This window comes from Mauremys mutica, chromosome 2 (genome assembly GCF_020497125.1).
Source record: "Mauremys mutica isolate MM-2020 ecotype Southern chromosome 2, ASM2049712v1, whole genome shotgun sequence".
Taxonomy (NCBI): Eukaryota; Metazoa; Chordata; order Testudines; family Geoemydidae; genus Mauremys; species Mauremys mutica.
In genome coordinates this window covers 254,421,828-254,443,940 of record NC_059073.1, presented here as the reverse complement: position 1 = coordinate 254,443,940, position 22,113 = coordinate 254,421,828, and the positions used below count along the sequence as shown (strand labels likewise).

The following is a 22,113-nucleotide window of genomic DNA, read 5'->3' as shown; positions in this document are numbered from 1 at the left end:
CTGAAGGGACCTAATATTGTCTTGCTGATGCAGGGCCCATAAGGAGAGGTGCTGTTACTTGAAGGATTTCATGGATAATGAAATCCTTCTGTAAGTTTTCACCTTCACTAGCATACTCAGTATTATTTAACCACTGAACTTTACAGGAAAGACTTGTTGCCCTCTTGGCTTTGTTACTTGCTATTATTTCTTGCTGCCTTAGTGCCTGCATGTACAGTTTAAAATAAAATTGAAATGGTTAATACTACAAAATATTTATACATGCAACAGAACTTAATCGCCCTTACTGTTTTATATAAAAGAATTAGTGCTTATTTATAAATATAGTTGAAGTGAAAATGAGGTCATGCTCTGTTCCTTCTGCAGCACATGAAGAAATTAGTTGCATTTGGAGCATGAGCAACATGCTTGTCAGTGAGGAGTCTGGCAGAATTCCCATGAACAGGAAGGCGAGGGTTGCATCAGATTATCTCAGTGCATTGGGGAATCGGTATGTGGAAATAGGGGGAGGGAGTGGGAAAGCAGCAGATTTGTGTAAAATGGGAGAGTGGGAAGGATGGGTCAGGCCCATACTTTGGGGGATGGGAGGGAGAGGATAACAGATTGTAAAGGGGAAGCCTGAATAGTGCTTTAGTGAAAGGGTAGAACCATTGCTAGCACTTTGAGCACTGTGCTGAACATAGGGCATGGCTGCTGCTATGGTAGTGGCTATTCGGGTGGGGTCAGTTGAGGACTATTAGGGGGAGGGGAAACTATCCTGGAAATAGAGGAACTTGGTAGCACAAGCGGCTTCTTATCCATCAAATGCAATATGACATACACCTCTACCCTGATATAACACTGTCATCGGGAGCCAAAAAATCTTACCACGTTATAGGTGAAACCGCGTTATATCGAACTTGATTTGATCTGCTGGAGCGCACAGCCCCCGCCCCCCCGGAGCACTGCTTTACCGCATTATATCTGAATTCGTGTTGTATTGGGTCACGTTATATTGGGGTAGATGTGTAGCACATATTTTAAAGGCATAAGAGTGCCTCTAATTTGGATAAATAAATTGTACATCTGAAGGCACTTGCAGGAGTAGTTCGTTTCTGGAATAAGAACAAATTAAGCCACTTCCCCACCAGTGGCGGCTCCAGGCACCAGCGCTCCAAGCACGTGCCTGGGGCGGCAAACCGCGAGGGGCAGCCTGCCGGTCCCTGCAAGGGCAGCAGTCAGGCAGCCTTCGATGGCTTGCCTGCGGGAGGTCCCCTGGTCCCACGGATTCGGCGGCAATTCGGCGGCGGGTACGCCAAAGCCACAAGACTGGTGGACCTCCCGCAGGCAAGCCGCCGAATCCGCGGGACTGGGGACCTCCCGCAGGCAAGCCGCCAAATCCGCGAGACCGGGGACCTCCCGCAGGCAAGCCGCCGAATCCGCGAGACCGGGGACCTCCCGCAGGCAAGCCGCCAAATCCGCGAGACCGGGGACCTCCCGCAGGCAAGCCGCTGAAGGCAGCCTGCCTGCCGTGCTTGGGGCAGCAAAAAAGCTAGAGCCGCCCCTGTTCCCCACCCCCCAGTAAAATGCACCGTTGTGGCTGTTTCTGAAATTCTAGTGTGGATAAAGTTGTTCTGCCTTGGGCCATTGCTTTTTGCTGCTTATGCTGACTGGTTGTCTTCTGCCCAGATACCATGGTGATGGGTGCAGTATAAGCACCTCAATAGTCTGTGCTAATTGCAGAGTAAAGATCAGGGGAGCATGGCAGGTATCCTGCAGTGTGCGACAGAACCCATACATATAAATGATATATATGAAACGTGCTTGTGCATGCAGTACTACCAGGTGGCAGCTCTGTAGAATTAACAAACCTCTTTGGAGGACCATGACCTAAAATAGACAATCATAGGTAGGGAAGATCGATAACAATATACATCTATGTGTCAGAGATTACCATTGAGCCCTGTATTTTACTGTTAGCATCTTAGTTTGTTCTAACTGCTACATATAACAAAAGTTTTCCAAGGCTAATCATTGTGGTTGTCTGTCATTACAGAAGTGACGCTGAAGGTCCATGTAAGCGATGCCAGCACGCATCAGCCAGTAACTGAAGCCTTCATTGAGATTTTTACCAACCAGATTTCCATTGCCTCTGGAACCTCAGGAGCAGATGGCACTGCCTTCATCAAGTTTCAGTATAAGCTGGGCAATCAGCTGATAGTTACTGCTACTAAACATGCTTATGTGCCAAATTCTGCACCATGGAAACCCACAAGATTGCCTGGTAAGAGATGTTTATTTTTGTTCTGAGGTAAGACTTTGCATCTAAAGGAAGTTACAAAATTACGTGTGACTGACTTAATGCTTAGAATTGTAACCCTGGTGGTAAAAAACCTCACTTCTTCAGATGCATCTTGTATGCCACTGTAAGATGCATCTGAAGAAGTGAGGTTTTTTACCCAGGAAAGCTTATGCCCAAATAAAACTGTTAGTCTTTAAGGTGCCACCAGACTCCTTGCTGTTTTTGTGGATACAGACTAACACGGCTACCCCTGATACTTGACAGTGTGTTCCTGTTATTCTTGGGGAATGTTTTTCTAACATCCTTGATATCGGGATGTTCTGATACCACTTGATATCGGGATGTGCTTTTATGAGTACTCTGTGCACTCCCTAAGAATGTGTATTTCTGTAATAACAGCCCCCTTGTCAGATTCTGTGAGCAGCTCCTGCCTCTTGCTCACGGCTTGTCTTTGCTTTATATTAATAAAGCTTTGACTATTACTTTAGCTCAGGCCTCGGGCCTCATACCAGGCCTCTGATACAAGGGCTTACGCCTCTGGTTCTCTTCCTACTACAGCTGGGGACTCAGATGAGACATGGCACTTCCCAGCTCTGCCAGTGCACCCCCACCTTGCTAAATATGCACTCCACAGCTCTGCCAGGGGTCCCAACCCCCTCTCCTTGTATCCCCCACTCCTCTGCCCCCCAACTTCTCCTCCCTTCCCAAGAAGCATTCACATGTCTGATTTTCCCCCCAAAGACTTTGGGTGGTACATCGGTGTTGGGGTGCACTGGCAGAGCTGTGGGATGCCGGAGTGTTGGGGTGCACTGGCAGAGCTGTGGGATGCCGGAGTGTGGGGTGCATTGGTGAAGCTGTAGGGTGTGGAGGCTTGGAACTCACATCACTGCCATCTTGACCGCAGAGGGCAAAGAAATATTCATGCTGCCAAGCTTGCCAACATATTGACTCTGGGAGATTCTTGGAACATGAGGTTGCAGAAGTTTGTGGGGGAGCAAAAAGTACACCACGGCATAGGGATTGTTGACTATGGACTGATTTGGTTCAGTACACAAATTGTGGGACATGATATATACAACTGCCTAAATCACATCTTAACTCCTATCAACAGACCTTTTTTTTTCTTTTGTTCAAAAGACTAGAAAGTTCACTGGCGAAATACTACACTAATGCAGAGTCAGAGTTGCTTGGGGGTGTGTCGTCCCCTTGCAAAACGCTTTGCTCAGCAAAACTCAAACGTCTGAAAACCTGGAAATTCAGAGTTAAGGTTTCTCATGCAACCTTAACTCTGACCTCTTTCAGCAGTGATCTAGTATGCCCCACTAACACACACCGCTTTACTCTGACAGCCCCACAGTTCCCCCCCGCTCCCCTCCCCCGGCCCAGCACTGCTTGAGAGCCCGAGTTCCAACCTGAGTCGCAATGTCAAAGCAGTGTGTACACAGCTATTTTTAGACTTGCTCTGAGACGCAGTGTAGACATACCTGGAGAGGTTAAGTGACTTTCCCAAGGTCACACAGCAGGTCCATGCCTCTTCCAAAACTGGAAACTGCTTTGGTGGTTATCCTTTTTTGTGTAAACTCCTTTATTTCTACCAATCACTGAAGTCTCAGCTTCTTTAACATTCTTCTTATATTTCCTCAAGACACAACTACCTATCATTAGTGCATGCATTGCCAATAGACTCTTATATGTTTTTCATTTTTCTCTTCCCCCTCCTGTTTCTTTTGAATAAAGCATGCCCTTACATGGCATGTTTTCTTCTGATGTTAACCTTGGGAGAGGGCAATCAAATGTGATGCTATTGTTTTGATAAGCCATTGAAATCTGATAAGCAATAGCTTTGTATACACGTTTTATCAAGACTTTTTTTCTAGGCAGCTGAAATAAGAGCACATTTTGGAAAAACAAAGATTTCTTTGGCCCTGGTCCTTCTCCCATGAAGTCAATAGGCAATTTGCCATTGACTTCAGTGGGAGCAGGATCCACCCTTTGTCTTCTTTACCTTGAACTTAATCCCTCTCCTGATTAAATGGCCACACAAAACATTGCAACTAGATACATATAATGCAGATTCAGTATGGCCAAGTTGAAAACTTTCTGTACTTTGTCCCTTTTAGAGAACACCATTATTCAGTAGTTTAGGCCCGAAATACTTAAGTTTTATGGAGGATTTTTTTAATTACAAAACTGAATATTAAATGTTTGATTTTTTTTAAAATATAAAGAATATTTTTAAATTTAAACATTCATGTTGGTGTTTACAACCCAGACATTGCAGTGCTCTCCTAGTTCATGAGAACCAAAAAGTGAAATGGACTAAAAATAGAAATGAAATTGATTAGTTCAAGCTGAGTGACAAAAGTGAACAAACAGCATATTTAGGCTCTGATCTTGCATCGAATTCTACACATGCAGAGCCCAGCACCCAAATGGAGCTTAATGTTGGGCCACAGTTTAAGTTCCTAAAACGTACTTATTAGTAATACCTAGTATATGGCTCTGCTGTGTGCTTTGCCCCACAGACCAGGTATACCATTCCAGGCAGCAGTCAAGTGTGTTAATCTTATTTTGGGGTGGGGAGGAGAGCTTCACTAATAAAACATAATACTGAAAAGCTATGCAGCCACTGATCTAGTGATACTGCTATAATAAATTATGGTGAAAGTGTCTTGGGGGGTGAGGGAGAGCAGGTATTTTCATAATTTGGGCACAGAGTAACTTGGTGTAAATATAAACAAAAATAATTACCAGAATTTCGCTGCTTAGTTACTCCTTCTGCTTAAATTACTTAGCTGGAAGCTGCAGGAGAGAAAAGATTGGGGAGGAGGTTGTGGAGAACTCTTTTAAAAAATTATTTTATGAACATAGCAAAATTCCCTCTCTAATTAAAGATAAATTTAGACATTGCTTTAACTATTTATAAGTGCATAATAGAAGACACTACTTGTACTACTTGTATATCATTCATGTTGTTTTTTTTTAATGACTTTGGGAATTACCTTGAGTATGAAAGGTGCTGTGTAATCAAATATAGTGTATATGTATAATAGATCCCTCTGTCTGATGAGCCAGCTCTTTACACTTCAAAAATTCTATCTTGTTCTAATAGAACTCTCCCAAGAACGCAGTAGGAGGGACTCAGATTACCCAAAGTAAAGGGAAGGTGTTGCCTTTGATGTGTCTTCATTTTGGTTCCCCAGATGTTCCCAGACTACTTGATTTTATCCTGGGCTCCTAATATAAAGAACATATTAGAATTTACATCTTGGGAGAAAGAGCTCAGGGCACCTCATTTGTCATGCTGAGAAAAAGCCCAAGGGAAGTTCAAAGGTTATCTATGCACTGTGGCTCAGCATGTGATGGGAAAGACATTGGCACGTATTCTTGTATTCAGCTCTCCACGGTGCTTGAGTTACATTGGCTTTCACTCCTACAAATTAAATTACTGAAGTAAGAGCAAACAATTTTTCTAATTGTGTGGCTTTTATACTACCTTCTCTATAGCTCTTCTTTTAATGTGCCTGATGTGTAAATCCACTTTGACATGTAGAATATTAAAAAGGAAGTTCTTATTCTGAAATAGCTGCAATTTGAGTTTTAGTCAATTTTATTCTGTGATTTCAACAGTACTCACGTGAGCTAATGAGGAGTTAAGTTTTATTAAGTGGACAGGGTCAATGTATTTCTCCTAACTTAAAAATAACATTTCATATTTTAAAAAGTATTTTGACATCTTGAAACAGAAATCCAATGTATGAACTTTTGGTTACAACAGGGTCTTTATTGGTGCTGGGGTAAAAGAATATATTAATTTGGAGTAAGATTTTTCTAAAGCTCCTAAAATTCAATGGGTCCAGTGCCCCATTGAATCACTTAGGGTCTTTTAAAAAAATCTTTCTCAGATTGTGGTAGCATACAAAATATTCTAGGCACTTTCCAAATGCAGATTAAGAGACAACACCTGCAGCAAAGAACATACCATCCATGAGGAATTCCTCCTCTTCCCTCCTCCCATCCCTGAGCCACTGGAGCAGATGCAGAGCTGCTTCTTGCTGTTGCTACAGTCGCAGGGTGAAGTATGCTCAAGGACTGCTGTGGTACATATCTCTTGCTCCGTATGCAGAGAAGATTTTGCATGCAGGTGCTTAGTGCCCCCCCACATAATTCCCCCAAGAAACTCATGAGTGCTAAGGCAGATGAAGCCTTTGTTTCACATGGGACGAATCCATTGCAGCAGACTTTCTGCATCCTATCCATTTTCTGTACCACATAGTAGAATCACGCTGGTTCTGCTGCATATAGGACTTTCTGTACTGGGCTTATGGTTGGTGGGCAGGCTCAGTTCTGTAAAAACTCGGGAGTACTTTGCAAATAATAAAAGATAAGTGTGACGGGTTAGATCACAGAACCCTCTCAGGAGCTGCCACCTGATGTGCCAAGACTACTTCTACCCCTGCCGTCCCTGCCAGCTCGGGATCCCAGCACCCTGTCTTGCTGAGCCTGCTCCAACAAAGACCCAGAGTCTGAATTACTTGCCCCAAAGCTGCAGGTTTACCTGAAAGCAGCTAACAGAAGTGTTCTTGGCTTTAACACTCAGATTCCCAACTCAAAATGGTGTCTAAACCCAAATAAATCCGTTTTACCCTGTATAAAGCTGATGCAGGGTAAACTCATAAATTGTTCGCCCTCTATAACACTGATAGAGAGATGTGCACAGTTGTTTGCTCCCCCAGGTATTAACACATACTCTGAGTAATTAATAAGTAAAAAGTGATTTTATTAAATACAGAAAGTAGGATTTAAGTAGTTCCAAATAGTAACGGACAGAACAAAGTAAGTCACCAAGCAAAATAAAATTAAACATGCAAATCTATGTCTAATCAAACTGAATGCAGATAATCTCACCCTCAGAGATGCTTCAGTAAGTTTTTTCCTTGGACTGGACACCTTCCAGGCCTGGGCACAATTCTTTCCCTTGGTACAGCTCTTGTTCCAGCTCAGGTGGTAGCTAGGGGATTCTTCATGATGGCTCTTCTCCTTTGTCCTCTTCCACCCCTTTATATATCTTTTGCATAAGGCGGGAATCCTTTGTCCCTCTCTGGGTTCCCGCTCCCTCCTTCTCAATGGAAAGACACCAGGTTAAAAATGGATTCCAATTCAGGTGACATGATCACATGTCACTGCAAGACTTCATTGCCCACTTGCCAGCACATAGGTATACAGGAAGACTTACAGGTAAAACAGCCATCTGCAGACAATTGTCCTGGTTAATGGGAGTCATCAAGATTCCAAACCACCATCAATGGCCCACACTTTGCATAATTACAATAGGCCCTCAGAGTTATATTTTATATTTCTAGTTTCAGATACAAGAGTGGTACATTTATACAAATAGGATGATCACACTCAGTAGATTATAAGCTTTGTAATGATATCTTACAAGAGACCTTTTGCATGAAGCATATTCCAGTTACATTATATTCACTCATTAGCATATTTTTATAAAATCATACAGATTGCAACGTCACAGTAAGCACAAAAGCTTAACTCATGTTGACACAGAATCACCACAATACTTTTATAGTGCATTTGATCTAAGTACCTCAAAATACTTCATAGTTAAGCCTTACTATACCTTTCTGAGGTAAGTAAAATCATTTTACAGACTAATTGACTTAGGCACAGGTGGATTCCGGGTTTCGCTTAAGATTACATATTAAGTCATTAGTGGAGCTGGAAATAGAAGGCAAGAGTCCTGACTCCGAATTTTCTGTTTCGTACTTTACTTCCTCTCAAGTGTGTTCAACTTCACCAGAGGCAGAAAGTGAAATATGTTGTTTGGATCAATAACAAATTAGTCTGTCAACCTAGTTATTTGGTTTATAGAACACACCTCAGCAATTTTGTACATACAAAATATTTGCTTTTCAGTCTTTTTATAGTGGTTTGGACTGACTGTCCTTCTAAGAGTAACAGAGAAAAAAATATGCTTGTATTCAAGAGAATTGTTAACAAAGATGAGAGAATCTTGGATTTAGGCATCTTTTTAATAATTGTTTGGTTTTTTTTAAGAATTCAAATATATCCCACTCAAACTACTTTCCTTCCACAGTGTTTTCTTCTCTGAGCCTTGGACTTCTTCCTGAACGATCAGCTACTCTAATGGTCTATGATGACGTAGTCCAGATAGTCTCGGGATTTCAAGGTATGCTTGTTTGTAGATTTGTAGAAGTTGGAATTGGAATTTAAACCATATTTAAAAAACAGTGGATGAAATCCTGGCCCCATTGAAGTCGGTTGGCCAGGATTTCAGCCCATGTGCTTAGGAGTTTAAAGCCGGGTCCCTAATGCATATCATGACTTTGTTAAATTATTTTATGGAAAAGTTCACCCCTGTCTACATGGCAGTAACCTGAGGGTAAACCAGTTTGAACTTCAATGTATACAGGGGCGCTCTGGTCCCCATCTCCCTGAATTTCTGCTATTCTTCTATCTCAGAATTTCTTACCTTTTGGTATATTAAATAGAGCTAGGGCTGGAAGTTCCAAAATCTTTATTGGCTTCTTATTCAGTCATCTAACATCATGGAACCCTGTTTAGTTATAAAATTTGTGTCTGCTATTCAGTCTAATTTGCTTCCTGCTTACTGCTGTAATTACTGTGGTTGGATTTAAAGAATAAAGTATGGGGCATAGAGACCTCATCACATGGCCACAAAAATGCAAACTAATGTAGCGGCAATAACAGTCAGGTGGACACACTGTTGTGACTCCTGAATGTACAGCTGAATAGCAGAATTGAAGGTTAATTCACCCAGCTCTTTATCTGTCACTCAAGTACTGTAAATTAGACCCAGGTCTAATTTCATTAGAATGATTTGATTTACTGAGGTTAGTCTGTTAATGAAGCTCTTACAGATGCTTTGATAACCTTTAAATTAAAGCCAGGACCTCTTTCTGCCTGTTATCTTACCTGTGCATGCTGGTAGGAAACCATGCACTAGTTTTTCATCTAATTTTTAAATATCCTCTTATCAGATAATTAATGAGAAACAATGGGTATTACTTTTCTTTAGAATCATAGAATATTAGGGTTGGAAGGGACCTCAGGAGGTCATCTAGTCCAACCCCCTGCTCAAAGCAGGACCAATCCCCAGACAGATTTTTGCCCCAGATCCCTAAATGGCCCCCTCAAGGATTGAACTCACAACCCTGGGTTTAGCAGGCCAATGCTCAAACCACTGAGCTATCCCTCCTTTAATATTTTGTAATCTTGTAAAATGGCCATGCCCCGATGGAATATTAATATAATAAGGATTTCCTAACATTTTTTATGGGCAGAAATCCGCCAGACACAGTAGGCATTTCATAAGTGAGAACTCTGGTGTGGAAGAATCATTAAACAGATTATATAACTGATGGGACACTGTTAAAGAGGGCTGTATAATAACCCAGCTATAGTACATGCATTCTGCAGTTTGAGAGCTGAGGTTATGAATTTAATAAAAGGCAGAAAAGACGTTGAACCTCAAGAGCCTTCATCAGATAAACCGTGAAACAAGGGTTACAGCATTTTTTTATTAGCTTGCTTTTGTTAGAGATTCTCATTCTTCTGCAAGTTTGCTAACAAATTTCACAATTCACTGTACAATAAAAAATTTTTCATGGAAAATTGAGGCTAACAGCTTCCTTGCAACTTTCCTTGCTTTGCCTCTTTGAATAAAGAGAGCTTGGTGAGAAACAGAAATGCAAATAGTACCTGTCACACCCATCTGGCTGCCATCCCCACTTTTTCTTGAATCAGAATGTCTGAAGAAGAGGAAGAGAGGCAGGAGCACAAAGTATCCAAAATGCTATTAACTATGGAAATTGGCTGATACCTAGACACCCATCTTCTCAGAGTAAAAACCGCTCACAGGACCTATGCTCTCTTCTTAACTTGGGAATTCTTTCATATCCTTGTTTTTCTGTAAAAACCAACAGTGGATATCTGTATTTCTGTTATGTTGAAACATGAATGAGGAACAACATAAGCATTTGATCAAGAGCTGGGAGGGCTCTCCCTAATCCCTACCCAAAACTTTTATGGTTTGATTCTTCTCTCACTTATACTGAAGTAAAACTGGTGTAGATTCAGTTACTTCAGAGTAGTTAATCAGCATTTTCCCCAGTGTAAATATTAGAGCTGAATTGGGCTTACTCAAGCCACTGAGATTCTATACAGATTAATTAACTCTACTGCGCACTGATCAAAGGTAGAGAAGAGCCTGCCCAGCACAAAAGTTACTAGTTGCCATTGAATAATTAATAAGATGAACAACTAAATATGCCTTTGAGAAGTTTGTTTGCAAGTTTGCTTCCAACCTCATTCTCATTCTGAAGGTACAATCCACTGCTGTACTTTGGAAGTAATTGCGCAGATGGAGTTTGCCAAGCGTAGGTTCTTTGAGGTTATGCAGAGGAGTGATGCCATCTAAAATGGGCTAAAATACGTTTATCAACAAACAGGTTTGAGTACTCAGTTTATGGGAGCTATAGATATCTTCTCTCTGCTAATACATAAAAGTAACATCAGACATTCTTTACAATATCTTCCCTACACAGTTGCACTAGGCCAACCATGCTTCAAATGGTTATTTTGCACACATTGAAACACAAACAGCAGAGTGACGCCATGCTGCCTACCCTGAGCTGGATTACGGTTTGACCTGGCATTCACACTAAGGACTGCCTTAAATCATTTCTGAGGAGGGGATAATAGCATGTGGGGATATTGTGAACTGGGGCGGACGGGGGGATGCAGACAGGTGACTCTCATCCGGCGAAATAAGGAATTTTGCCAGCTTAAGGAGTTGTAAGCTCTGACAGCTGACTAAGATGATGGCTATGAAAGTTGACAACCCACTCTTTGTGCCAGTGTGTTACATCAACACTGGCACTTGATCTACAGAGCCTCTTCAAAGATTGGGAGAAACTTGCACCCATTGCTGGTCCTCTGAGCCACTGGTTGAGATGCTTTTTTACTTAGAACCAAAAGTGTAGTTCAGTTAATTAGAGACACAAGTTTTTCACCTTGATATATTTCTCCAGTGTAGAGAAGGCCTTAGCAATATGCATATCTTCCACTAATAACATGTACTGACTCTTTCCATTAAAGAATTTCAAAGCATTTTACTTTCAGAATTATTCCTGCATTTGAGAGGTACAGATAGGTAAATATTACTATTCTCATTTTACAGATGGGGGAAGGGAGAACAAGGCATAAAGATCTTTGGTAAATCACCTAAGGTCACATAGCCAGTCTGTGATCAAGAACTCAGTTTTTTCAGTCCTATGGTTTAACTACAAGACAAAGTTTGTACCAACTTTATTATCTGTAGTATTTGAGGAAAGTGAGATTCACTTTAAATGTTTTGCCCCTTTGTAAAAATATTTTCAGTAACAAGTTAGCAGCACTCAGCTCTCACAGGCTGTGCTATATCAAGTTTCCTTAAAAGATAATTTATTACTCTCAATAAATTATTGTGCTAACAGGCTCAACAAGAATTACTTTGTTTTTTAATTCTTAATTACGTGAATCTTCAGAAATATAATACTGGTACTTGGCAACTTGATTGATTTAATCTTAATTATATCCATACACGGCAGCCTCAAATTCTGCAATTTTATATTGAACTGTTAAGAGATAATCCTAATTCTGCTTTCTTTTTTGTTGTTGTGTTGTTGTGGTGGTTGCTTATCCATATGGAACATATGCACACACAAAGCAGTTCAGGCAGAGATTGTTGAATGTTTGAACAGATCTGTCCCTGAGGTACAGCAACTATTATCATACTGCACAGCACTGGGGAGATCAGTTGGTTTTTTTCTTCCCCTTGAGTTCATTGAAGTTAATGTCTTTAGTCTGTAATGTTGCTGTTTTCCATTTAGGCCTGGAAACTGGCTAAGAAAGATTTCTTCCTGTTTCAGAAATGTGTTTAATTGCTGTAGTAACCATTTAAGGATAGTATTAGTTTTAAGAAACTGGTACAATTATTTAAAAAACATTCTAGTGCTTAAAACCATTTTTTTTTACTCAGCGTTACAGCTTTCCTTGCAAAATTATCAACTTTCAAAATGTTGCTTTTTAAAAAAAAAAGGGTTCAATACAATTGTGTTGGACAAATAAAGCTTTGTGCATGTGATCAGTGTTTACTTCGGAGGCAGATGAAATTAAAGCTAAACTGTTTGGATCCATCTGTGTACAGATGCTGCAGTCTTTGTTCGGTGGGAAAGCTTGAATTGTGTGAAATTCTGTGTTTTGTTGTAACAGTAACACGTCTGGAAACTAATTAAAGAAAACTGAGAGATGGGACTAGTCTCCTGGTTAGTGGCTTAAGCAATTGTAAAAATAAGGCGCCTGACTTATCACTCGTACATCGGTTATTCTGTGAAGTAACTTGGTTGACTTCAGTGAAGTGACATGCTTAAAACTGGTATAACAGAGTGGTGGAACAAGCCCATCCATATTATGGTTTGGGCATCTTAGAATGGTCATAATTTACAGTCAGAGCAGAGTGGTGTTTGGCTCTTGATCCTGTGTCACTTAGGGAGCATCCTTTGAGTATTGAAAAATGCTCTTGGGAATAGAGTAGCTTTGCCTTCAACAGCTGTTTTCAATCTCCATTTGCTTGTTGTCTTAAAGCTTGCAGATGGGGCCTTGCTGTGTGCTGCAAAACAGTGTGAATGGTGAGAATCCTTTGAAAAAGGCTATTGGTTTCCTAAAGTGGATGTTTAAAGGAGACTAAAATGTAAAATACTACGTGGAGTTGCCTTAAATCCTGGTGCATTGGAAAACCTGCAGTTCATATGTATTGAATTTGAACAAATGCAGATGAGGGTCTAATAACGGACATGATGGGATAATAATAAAGGTGAAATCTTGAACACACAGTCTAAGGAATCTAGTTTTATGTGGGTGATGTCTTAAGGATCTGGAGAAACCAATCGTCTCCTAAGCCTGGGCAAGTGAATTGGGTTGGTATAGTAACTGTTGGCTCTTACACTCCAGCCCACGGACAAGGAAGAGCTAAAGATCTATATACATTCTTCACCTCATCTGTCCCCCATGTGCAGTGACTGTGGAGGTTTGACATGTACACCCATACTCCCCTCCATCAGCAGTGTCCAAAAGGAGTCCTTATGCAAGGTTTAAGTGGTATGGAGGTGTTTGCACTAGAATCATAGAAACATAGAGCGGGAAGGGGCCTCATGAGGTCATCAAGTCCAGCCCCTGTGCTGAGGCAGGACCAAGCAAACCTAGACCATTCCTGAGATGTTTGTCCAATCAGTTCTTAAAAACCTCCAATGTAGGGATTCCACAACCTCCCTTGGAAGCCTGCCCTTATAGTTAGAAAGTTTTTCCTAATATCTAACCTAAATCTCCCTTGCTGCATATTAAGCCCATTACTGCTTGTCCTACCTTCAGTGCACATGGAGAACAACTGATCACCATCCTCTTTATAACAACCCTTAACATATTTGATGACTGTTATCAGGTCTCTTCTTCTTCTCCCCCCCCCCCGCCTTCTTTTCGTAAAACTAAACATTAGGTCTGTCAATTAATCACAGTTAACTCACGCGATTAACTCACAAAATTCTTGATTAAAAAAATTAATCGTGATTAATCGCCGTTTTATTCGCACAGTTAGACAATAGAATACCAATTAAAATTTATTAAATATTTTGGATGTTTTTCTACATTTTTGGATATAGTCTGTGTTGTAATTGAAATCAGTGTATATTTTTATTATAAAATATTTGCACTGTAAAATGATAAAAGAAATAATATTTTTCAATTCACCTCATACAAGTAATGTAGTGCAATCTCTTTGTCATGAAAGTGCAACTTAAAATGTAGATTTTTTTTTTGTTACATAACTGCACTCAAAAACAAAACAATATAAAACTTCGGAGCCTACAAGTCCACTCAGTCCTCCTACTTGTTCAGCCAGTTGCTAAGACAAACAAGTTTGTTTACATTTGCAGGAGCTAATGCTGTCCTCTTCTTATTTACAGTGTCACCAGAAAGTGAAAACAGACATTTGCATGGCACTTTTGTAGGTATTTACTTGCCAGATATGCTAAACATCTGTATGCCCTTCATGTTTCAGCCACCATTCCAGAGGACATGCTTCCATGCTGATGATGCTCATTAAAAAAATGTGTTAATTAAATTTGTGACTAAACTGCTTGGGAGAGAATTGTATGTCCCCAGCTCTATTTTACATGCATTCTGCCATATATATCATTTTATAGCACTCTCGGATGACGACTCAGCACATGTTGTTCATTTTAAGAACACTTTCGTTGCAGTTTTGACAAAACGAAAAGGAGATAGCAATGTAAGATTTTAAAGATAACTACAGCACTTGACTCAAGGTTTAAGAATCTAAAGTGCCTTCCAAAATCTGAGAGGGCTGAGGTGTGGCGCATGCTTTTAGAATTCTTAAAAGAGCTACAACAAACGAGGACAAACGGATATAAATTGTCAGTCAGGAAATTTAGGCTTGAAATTAGACGAAGGTTTCTAACCATCAGAGGAGTGCAATTCTGGAACAGCCTACCAAAGGAAACAGTGGGGGCTAAGGACCTCCATGACTTTAAGATTAAGCTAGATAAATTTATGGAGGAGATGGTATGATAGGATAACGGGCTTAGTCAATAGGTCAATTAAGTGCCACACTAGTAATTAGTACAATGGGTCAATGATAGGATATTGTTAGCCTTTTTCCAGAGGGTATGGCTGGAGAGTCTTGCCCGTATGCTCGGGGTTCAGCTGACCGCCATATTTGGGGTCGGGAAGGAATTTTCCTCCAGGGTAGATTGGCAGTGGCCCTGGAGGTTTTTCGCCTTCCTCCGAAGCATGGGGCAGGGGTCGCTTGCTTAAGGAGTGGGTGGATCGGCTTATGTGGCCTGCATCTTGCAGGAGGTCAGGCTAGATGATCATAATGGTCCCTTCTGATCTTGAATTCTATGATTCTATGATTAACACTCCAATGCGGAAACTACAGAACCCAAACCACCAAAAAAGAAAATCAACCTTCTGCTGGTGGCATCTGACTCAGATAATGAAAATGAACACGCGTCTGTCCACACAGCTTTGGATTGTTATCGAGCAGAACCCCTCATTAGCATGGTTGCATGTCCCCTGGAATGGTGGTTGAAGCATGAAGGGACATATGAATCTTTAGCGCATCTGGCACGCGAATATCTTGCGATGCCGACTACAACAGTGCCATGAGAACGCCTATTCTCACTTTTAGGTGACATTGTAAACAAGAAGCGGGCAGCATTATCTCCTGCAAATGTAAACAGACTTGTTTGTCTGAGGGATTGGCTGAACAAGAAGTAGGACTGAGTGGATTTGTAGGCTCTAAAATTTTACATTGTTTTATTTTTGAATGCAGTTTTTTGTACATAGTTCTACATTTGTAAGTTCAACTTTCATGATTAAGAGATTGCACTATACTACTTGTATGAGGTGAATTGAAAAATACAATTTCTTTTGTTTTTTACAGTGCAAATACTTGTAATCAAAAATAAATATAAAGTGAGCACTGTGCACTTTGTATTCTGTATTGTAATTGAAATCAATATATTTGAAAATTTAGAAAACGTCAAAAACTATTTAAATACTTGGTATTCTATTGTTGTTTAACAGTGCAATTGTGATTAATTTTTTTAATCGTTTGACAGCCCTACTAAACATACCCAAGTTTTTTAACCTTTTCCTCATAGGTCAGGGTTTCTAACCCTTTTATTCTTCGAGTGCTTGCTCATGTCCATTCCACGTGTTGCCAATTTAGCTACTTTTTCACTAGATCTAGCAACTTTTTGGTTTCCTTAGCAGGAAAATAAGTGTCAAATCTAGTGACTTTCATTGCCAATGACAGTGACATTCAAAGAAAGAAGTCACCAGGATCTATAGTCACAAATCATTCACAAGCAGCTCAATAGTGTTAATAAAATCCATTCCATGCTCCTCTTACTACATTCTGTTGCACACCAAGTCAGTGTCATTAAGTCTCAATTTAGGACGTCCTCGGAAGGAATCACATTCCAGGGCTTCCTGGGTTGAGATCACCATAATCTGCAGGCGAGGAAAAGAAGTTTGTGGAGGCTAATTAGATACTTTGCTAAAGCCAGGCACACTTTGGAGAGAGCAGTACATTAGCCAGGGCTTGTTTTTACCCAAATGTGTTCTTTCTCGCTGCTCTGTAGTAGGTAGTGAACCCTGTGATGCAGGGGAAGATGGCTAATGAAGTAGGCAGCATGGGGGAAGCAGGTTAGCCAGCGAGGAGAGCCACACAAATGGAAGGTGGGGTGGGATGAGACAGGGCCATGTGCCCCAATGGGATGAAGCCCTTACTACATGATCAAAGGTGGAGCTAGCTTGATTTTGGTTCCCCTTTACTCCTTCCCCAGGCTTGGCCTGGGGTTAGCTGCCCAGCTGATTTCAGAAATCAAACCCTGGAAGCAGAGGGATCGGGAAAGGGTCCGGCTAGCAGATTTTTGTTTGGAATCTACTTTCTTGGCTCCCTGCAGCGCTGAGCTCAGGTCAGGCAAATGTCCTCTTCCTCCTGGCTCAGGCTCTCCCTTTCACTAACCTGCTGGCTCAAATCCGGAGCTTGCCTGGATGCGCGCACGCGCGTGCGCACACACACACACACACACACACACAAAATTCTCTGGAAATTTTGTTTAGTGACATTTTTGACTCCTTTAGAGTGCTTAAACAGCTACATCTAGCGACTTTTCAGGGTTTGTCTGGTGACTTCCTGTTATGTGGCATTGGCAACACTTAGTGCATGTGCCCCATGCATGTCACTGGAAATTTTCCCCTCAGTAGTACCCGTCATGTCGGCTCTAGCGCCTTCTGGTGCCATGTGCCTATTGCGCAGCGTAAGGGGTCCCGCACCCTCTCCATTCCTTCTTACCACCCGTGACGGTCATTGGAACTATTGCTTCAGCAGGCTATTCTCAGTGGCTCTCATTTGTCACTCCATTCCTTCTTTTTCTTCTTCCCAGTAGTTATTTCTCAGTTTTGATTTTAGTTAGTAGTTGTAAATAGTTAGTTGGACTCTCACTGCATTAGTGGAGCTTCCTCTGCTCCTGGAGCCGGGCATGCCTGGGTCTCCAAGCTTCAAGCCTTGCGCCTCCTGTGGCAAGGCCATGCCTTTGAGCAACCCACACTCTAGTTGTCTTTAGTACTTGGGTGAAACTCATATCAAGGATCACTGTCAGATCTGCCGCCAGTTCAGGCTACGTATGAAGAAAGTCCAGGAGGCCAGGTTAAAGTGACTCCTGATGGTGGTGGTGCTCAGACTCTTCTCAGATCTGAACCGGTCAGACTCGGCACACAATGCTTCTGCATTGATATGAAGTGCTCTGCTCGTCGTAAGAGACTCTCGGCACCGTTCCCAGTCACTGGCCGACGAGGTGGGGGGCATTCCCCCACTCTAAAGAAGGCCAAGCATGGGGAAAGCAGTGGAGTGCAACCTGAGTCTGGCCACTTCTCTTCCCCCACTCGACAGGCTATATGGCTGATGTCGTCCTGTTTGCAGATTCCATTGAGTCTGGTCCTGGATCAGCCATTGGTACCGGAGGGACAGCATAGTACCAGCAAGATAGAAGTGCTGTCCACTCTGGAGGCATTTGTTGCAGCCAGAGACTTGCTGGTGCTGTCAGTACCACCATTGCCGGCAGTCTGAAAGTCGGCATCCTCTGCCAGTGAGCAGAAGGAAGCATGTTGCCCTGAGCTCCCATTCATTACTGGGGCCATTGGTACCATCTAGAGGTACCAACCTCTAGCTAGCATCTAGAGGTATCATCCCTGTTAGCATCAATGCAGGATTCCCCACCTTGGCATCGATCCCCGGATCCTCAGCACCAACCCCTGGAATTGATGGGTACCACACCTCTGTGGTCTCTAGAGGAAGGCTCAGAGTCAGAGTTGTGCACCCAGTTGAGGAATCCCTACCAATATCCCCCCCTTAGACCTACGTGATGGGGGATCTCGGTCGGGGGGGGTAGCTACAAGTGGGCACTGGCCTATGCAAATGCAATGGTTGTTCTGGAACTTGGGGGGGCTTCCCCCCACTACCAGATCCCCCCCTCTAGATGCTCTTCCTTGGTGGTGTCTGAGAGAAGGGCTCCTCCATCTGACTGAACAGAACCTGACCCAGACTCCAGTACCAACCCTGATACCAATATTCAGGACCTAGACCCGTGGGATCTGCATGGTGTAGAGGAAGAAGAGGAGGAACCCCTGCTTGTGCAGGCCTCCATCTCCTCCACCCCAGATGAGGAAGTGTCAGGGCCAGGCATGTCACACTCCCCACCCCAAAAGACTTTAAAGCTCATCAGGAGCTGTTGAAGAGGGTGTCCTCAAACCTAGGACTGGAAATGGAGGTAGTAAGAGTCCTCCCACAGCCTAGTAGACATCTTGGCTGCTGTGGCCACGTCAAAGGTGGCTCTCCCTCCTTAGTTAAAACCCTTTGGCAAACCCCATCCTCTCTGCCCCCCACTTCAAAGAGGACAAAAAGAAGTACTTTGTCCCCACCAAAGGTTACTTGTACTTCCTCCCAGCCCCAGGGTCTCTGCTCGTATCAGCAGCTAATGAAAGGGACAGGCAGGCGCTGCAAGGGTTGACCCCGAAGGCAAAAGACTCAAAGAAACTAGATCTCTTTGGTAGAAAAGTTTATTCTATTGGCAGTTTACAGTTTCACATCTCCGACCCACAGGCATTGCTAGGGAGGTACGACTTCAATATCTGGGACTCAATGTCAAAATTTAAGGACTCACTCCCTTAGGAATCCAGGCAGGAGTTCTCTAGAAGAAGGGAAGGTGATAGTCAGGGCTTCCTTGTAAGCTGCCCTAGATGTAGCAGATAGATCTATGATGGCCATGCTCTCGGCTCCAGTTCTCTGGCCTACCGACAGAGTTCCACCGGTCCCTTCAGAACCTCCTGTTTGAAGGGTCCTTACTCTTCTCAGAACAAACAGATGTGAAGCTCCCCCGGCCTGAAGGACTCCAGAGCCACCCTCAAGTCCCTGGGTCTGTATGCCCCGGTGCCTTCGAGGAAACATTTCAGACCAAATAGCCCACCTGTTTCTCGGCTATGCTGCCCTGTCAGGACCCGCACAAAAGGCAAAGTAGAGTCTTTAGGCACAGGCAACTTCCTCCATCCCCATCAGCATCATTGCCTGCCCTCCCAGACACGCGGGAGGTGGGGAGGGGGAAGAAGGGGCCCCAAACAGAACATGTGATGGGGGGTCCAAGGGCATTATACTAGTTCCCACCCCGGATCCTGTCCCCCTATTTTCAAACCATTTATCCCACTTCAGCTCGGCCTGGTTGCATATCACCACAGATTGTCGGGTACTGAGCATGGTGGAAGAGGGGTTTACCCTCCAGTTTGTTTCCACCTCACCCTCCCTCCCAATCCCCCTTCAGAGACCCTTCTCACAAGCAACTGTTAGTCCAGGAGGTGTAAGCCCTCCTTCAGCTAGGAGCCGTGGAGGAGGTTCCTTAGGACTTAAGAGGGAAGGGGGTTTACTCTCGTTATTGCCTATTATAAAGGCCAAAGGTAGTCTCCAAACCATTTTAGACCTGTGACACCTCAAAAGCTATCTGAAAAAGCTGAAGTTCTGCATGGTCTCCCTGGCTTCCATCATTTACTCCCTGGATCCCAGGGACTGGTACACTGCTCTCAGTTTGAGAGATGCCTATTTCCATATCTCCATTTTCCAAGGCTACAGAAGGTTTCTCAAGTTCTTTGTGAACCAGACCCACTGCCAGTTTGCTGTCCTCCTGTTCAACCTATTGGCAGCCCCATGGGTCTTTATGAAATGCCTGGCGGTGGTGGTGGCCTTCCTGAAAAGGCGAAGGGTGCAGGTTAACCCGTACCTCGACAACTGGCTGATCAAAGGCCAGCCTGAGGCCCAGATGAAGTCCAGTATCTATCTCATTCAGGCAACCTTTCGAGCAGTGGGTCTGCTGGTGAACAATCAGAAGTCAACCCTCATCTCCATACACAGGATAGAGTTTATCATAGTGGTGCTCAGTTTTACAGAGGCCAGGGCTATCCTCCCAGAAGCCTGCTTCCAGACGATTGCACATGTCAAGGCCTCCCCTGTCATGACAGCCCATTTCTGCCTCAGATTTTTAGGTCACATGGCCGTATGCACATATGTAATGCGGCATGCGAGACTGTGCCTCAGACTCCTTTAAGCTTGGCTGGCCTTGAGGTACTCAACAAATCGCCATCATTTGGACTCTGTGCTCACAGTGCCCACTCCGGTCCTCACCTCCTTCGACTGGTGGAGGGATCCTTGGTTGATGGGCTCAGGTGTTCCCTTTGCCAGGCCCAAGCCCTTGATATTCCTAGTCTTGGATGCTTCAGAGCTAGGTTGCGGGACTCACCTAGGACACCTCAGGACTCAAGGCCTGTGGTCCCCAGAAGAGCTCTCTTTTTACATATAGATGTCAGAGAGCTCAGAGCAGTTCATCGAGCATGTCAGGTGTCCTTATCCCACATTGCAAACAAGGACATAAGGGTACTTACAGACCACATGGCAGCCATGTTCTTCCTCAGGCAGGGAGGGGCTCGTTCTTCCCCCTGTCAGGTGGCTATTTGCTTGTGAGAGTTTCGCATAAAGCACTCAAAGCTTCTCACCTTCCGGGACCCCAGAATGAGCTGGCAGATCACCTCAGCAGGTCTTTCTCCACTTCTTGTAGAGCTGTTTGCAACCAGGCAGAACAGAAAATGTCACTGGTTTTGTTCTCTGCACAGCCACAACCCGGGCTCACTCACAGATGCCTTCCGCCTTCTTGCTCCCTTGGACAAAGCACCTGTTGTACGCCTTTCCCCCCAATCCACTCATGCACAAAGTCCTGCTGAAGGTCAGGCTGGAGAGAGTGAGGGTTATTCTTATAGCCCCAGCCTGGCCACCTGCTTCCCTGGAAGTCAGCACACTGCTAAACCTGTCAGTAGTGACTCTGATGCCGCTCTCTCCCCTCCCAGACCTGATCTTTCCGGAGCATGGTTGAATGCTCCACCCAAACCTCAACACCCTCCACCTAACAGCATGGAAGTTCCTTGGTTAAATCCTGTGGAGCTGGCCGCCAGGTCTTTCTAGGCAGTGGAAAACCATCAATCAGAGCTACATACCTTGCTAAGTGGAAGCGTTTTTCCGTTTGGTCATCACAACATGGCCTCTCACCCACTCAGTCATCTCTTCAGACAGTGCTGGTGTCTCTGCTTCACCTGAAACAGCAAGGTCTGGCAATTTAATTTTTAAAGAGGATCTCACAGTGACTTCAGCATTCCACCCCCTGGTGGATGGCTGATTGTTTTTCTTGCACAAAATGGCCATTCGTTTCCTCAAGGGTTTAGAAAGGCTATACCCACAGATACGGAAGCCTATTCCCCTGTGAGACCTAAACTTGGACTTATCAAAGCTCATGGGCCCTCCCTTTGAGCCCCTGGCATCATGCCCCTGTTGCATCTTTCCTGAAAGGTAGCTTTTCTAGTAGCAATTACTTTGGCCAGGAGGATCTCAGAGATCAGGGTCCTTACTTCAGAACCCCTGTACACAGTCTTCTTTAAGGACAAGGGACAGCTTTGCCCTCGTCCTGCATTCCTCCTGAAAGTAGCTTTGCAGTTTCACAATAATCAGGCTATTTTCCTCCTGGTTTTCTTCCCAAAATCTCACGTGAATAGAGAGGAGCGGTGCCTCCACACATGCGACGTTGGACTCACCCTAGAGTCCTACATCGATCCACGTT

At 43.4% G+C, this 22,113-nt stretch overlaps 1 protein-coding gene across 1 annotated transcript in view; it reads left to right on the top strand.

The window, feature by feature from the left end:
• Window positions 1–22,113, top strand: part of FAM171A1 (family with sequence similarity 171 member A1) — a 124,561-nt gene that overhangs the window by 66,363 nt on the left and 36,085 nt on the right. The window contains exons 2-3 of the mRNA XM_045007683.1: window positions 2,036–2,263; window positions 8,397–8,489. Coding sequence (XP_044863618.1) covers window positions 2,036–2,263; window positions 8,397–8,489 — 321 coding nt within the window. The remainder of the gene's footprint in view (window positions 1–2,035; window positions 2,264–8,396; window positions 8,490–22,113) is intronic.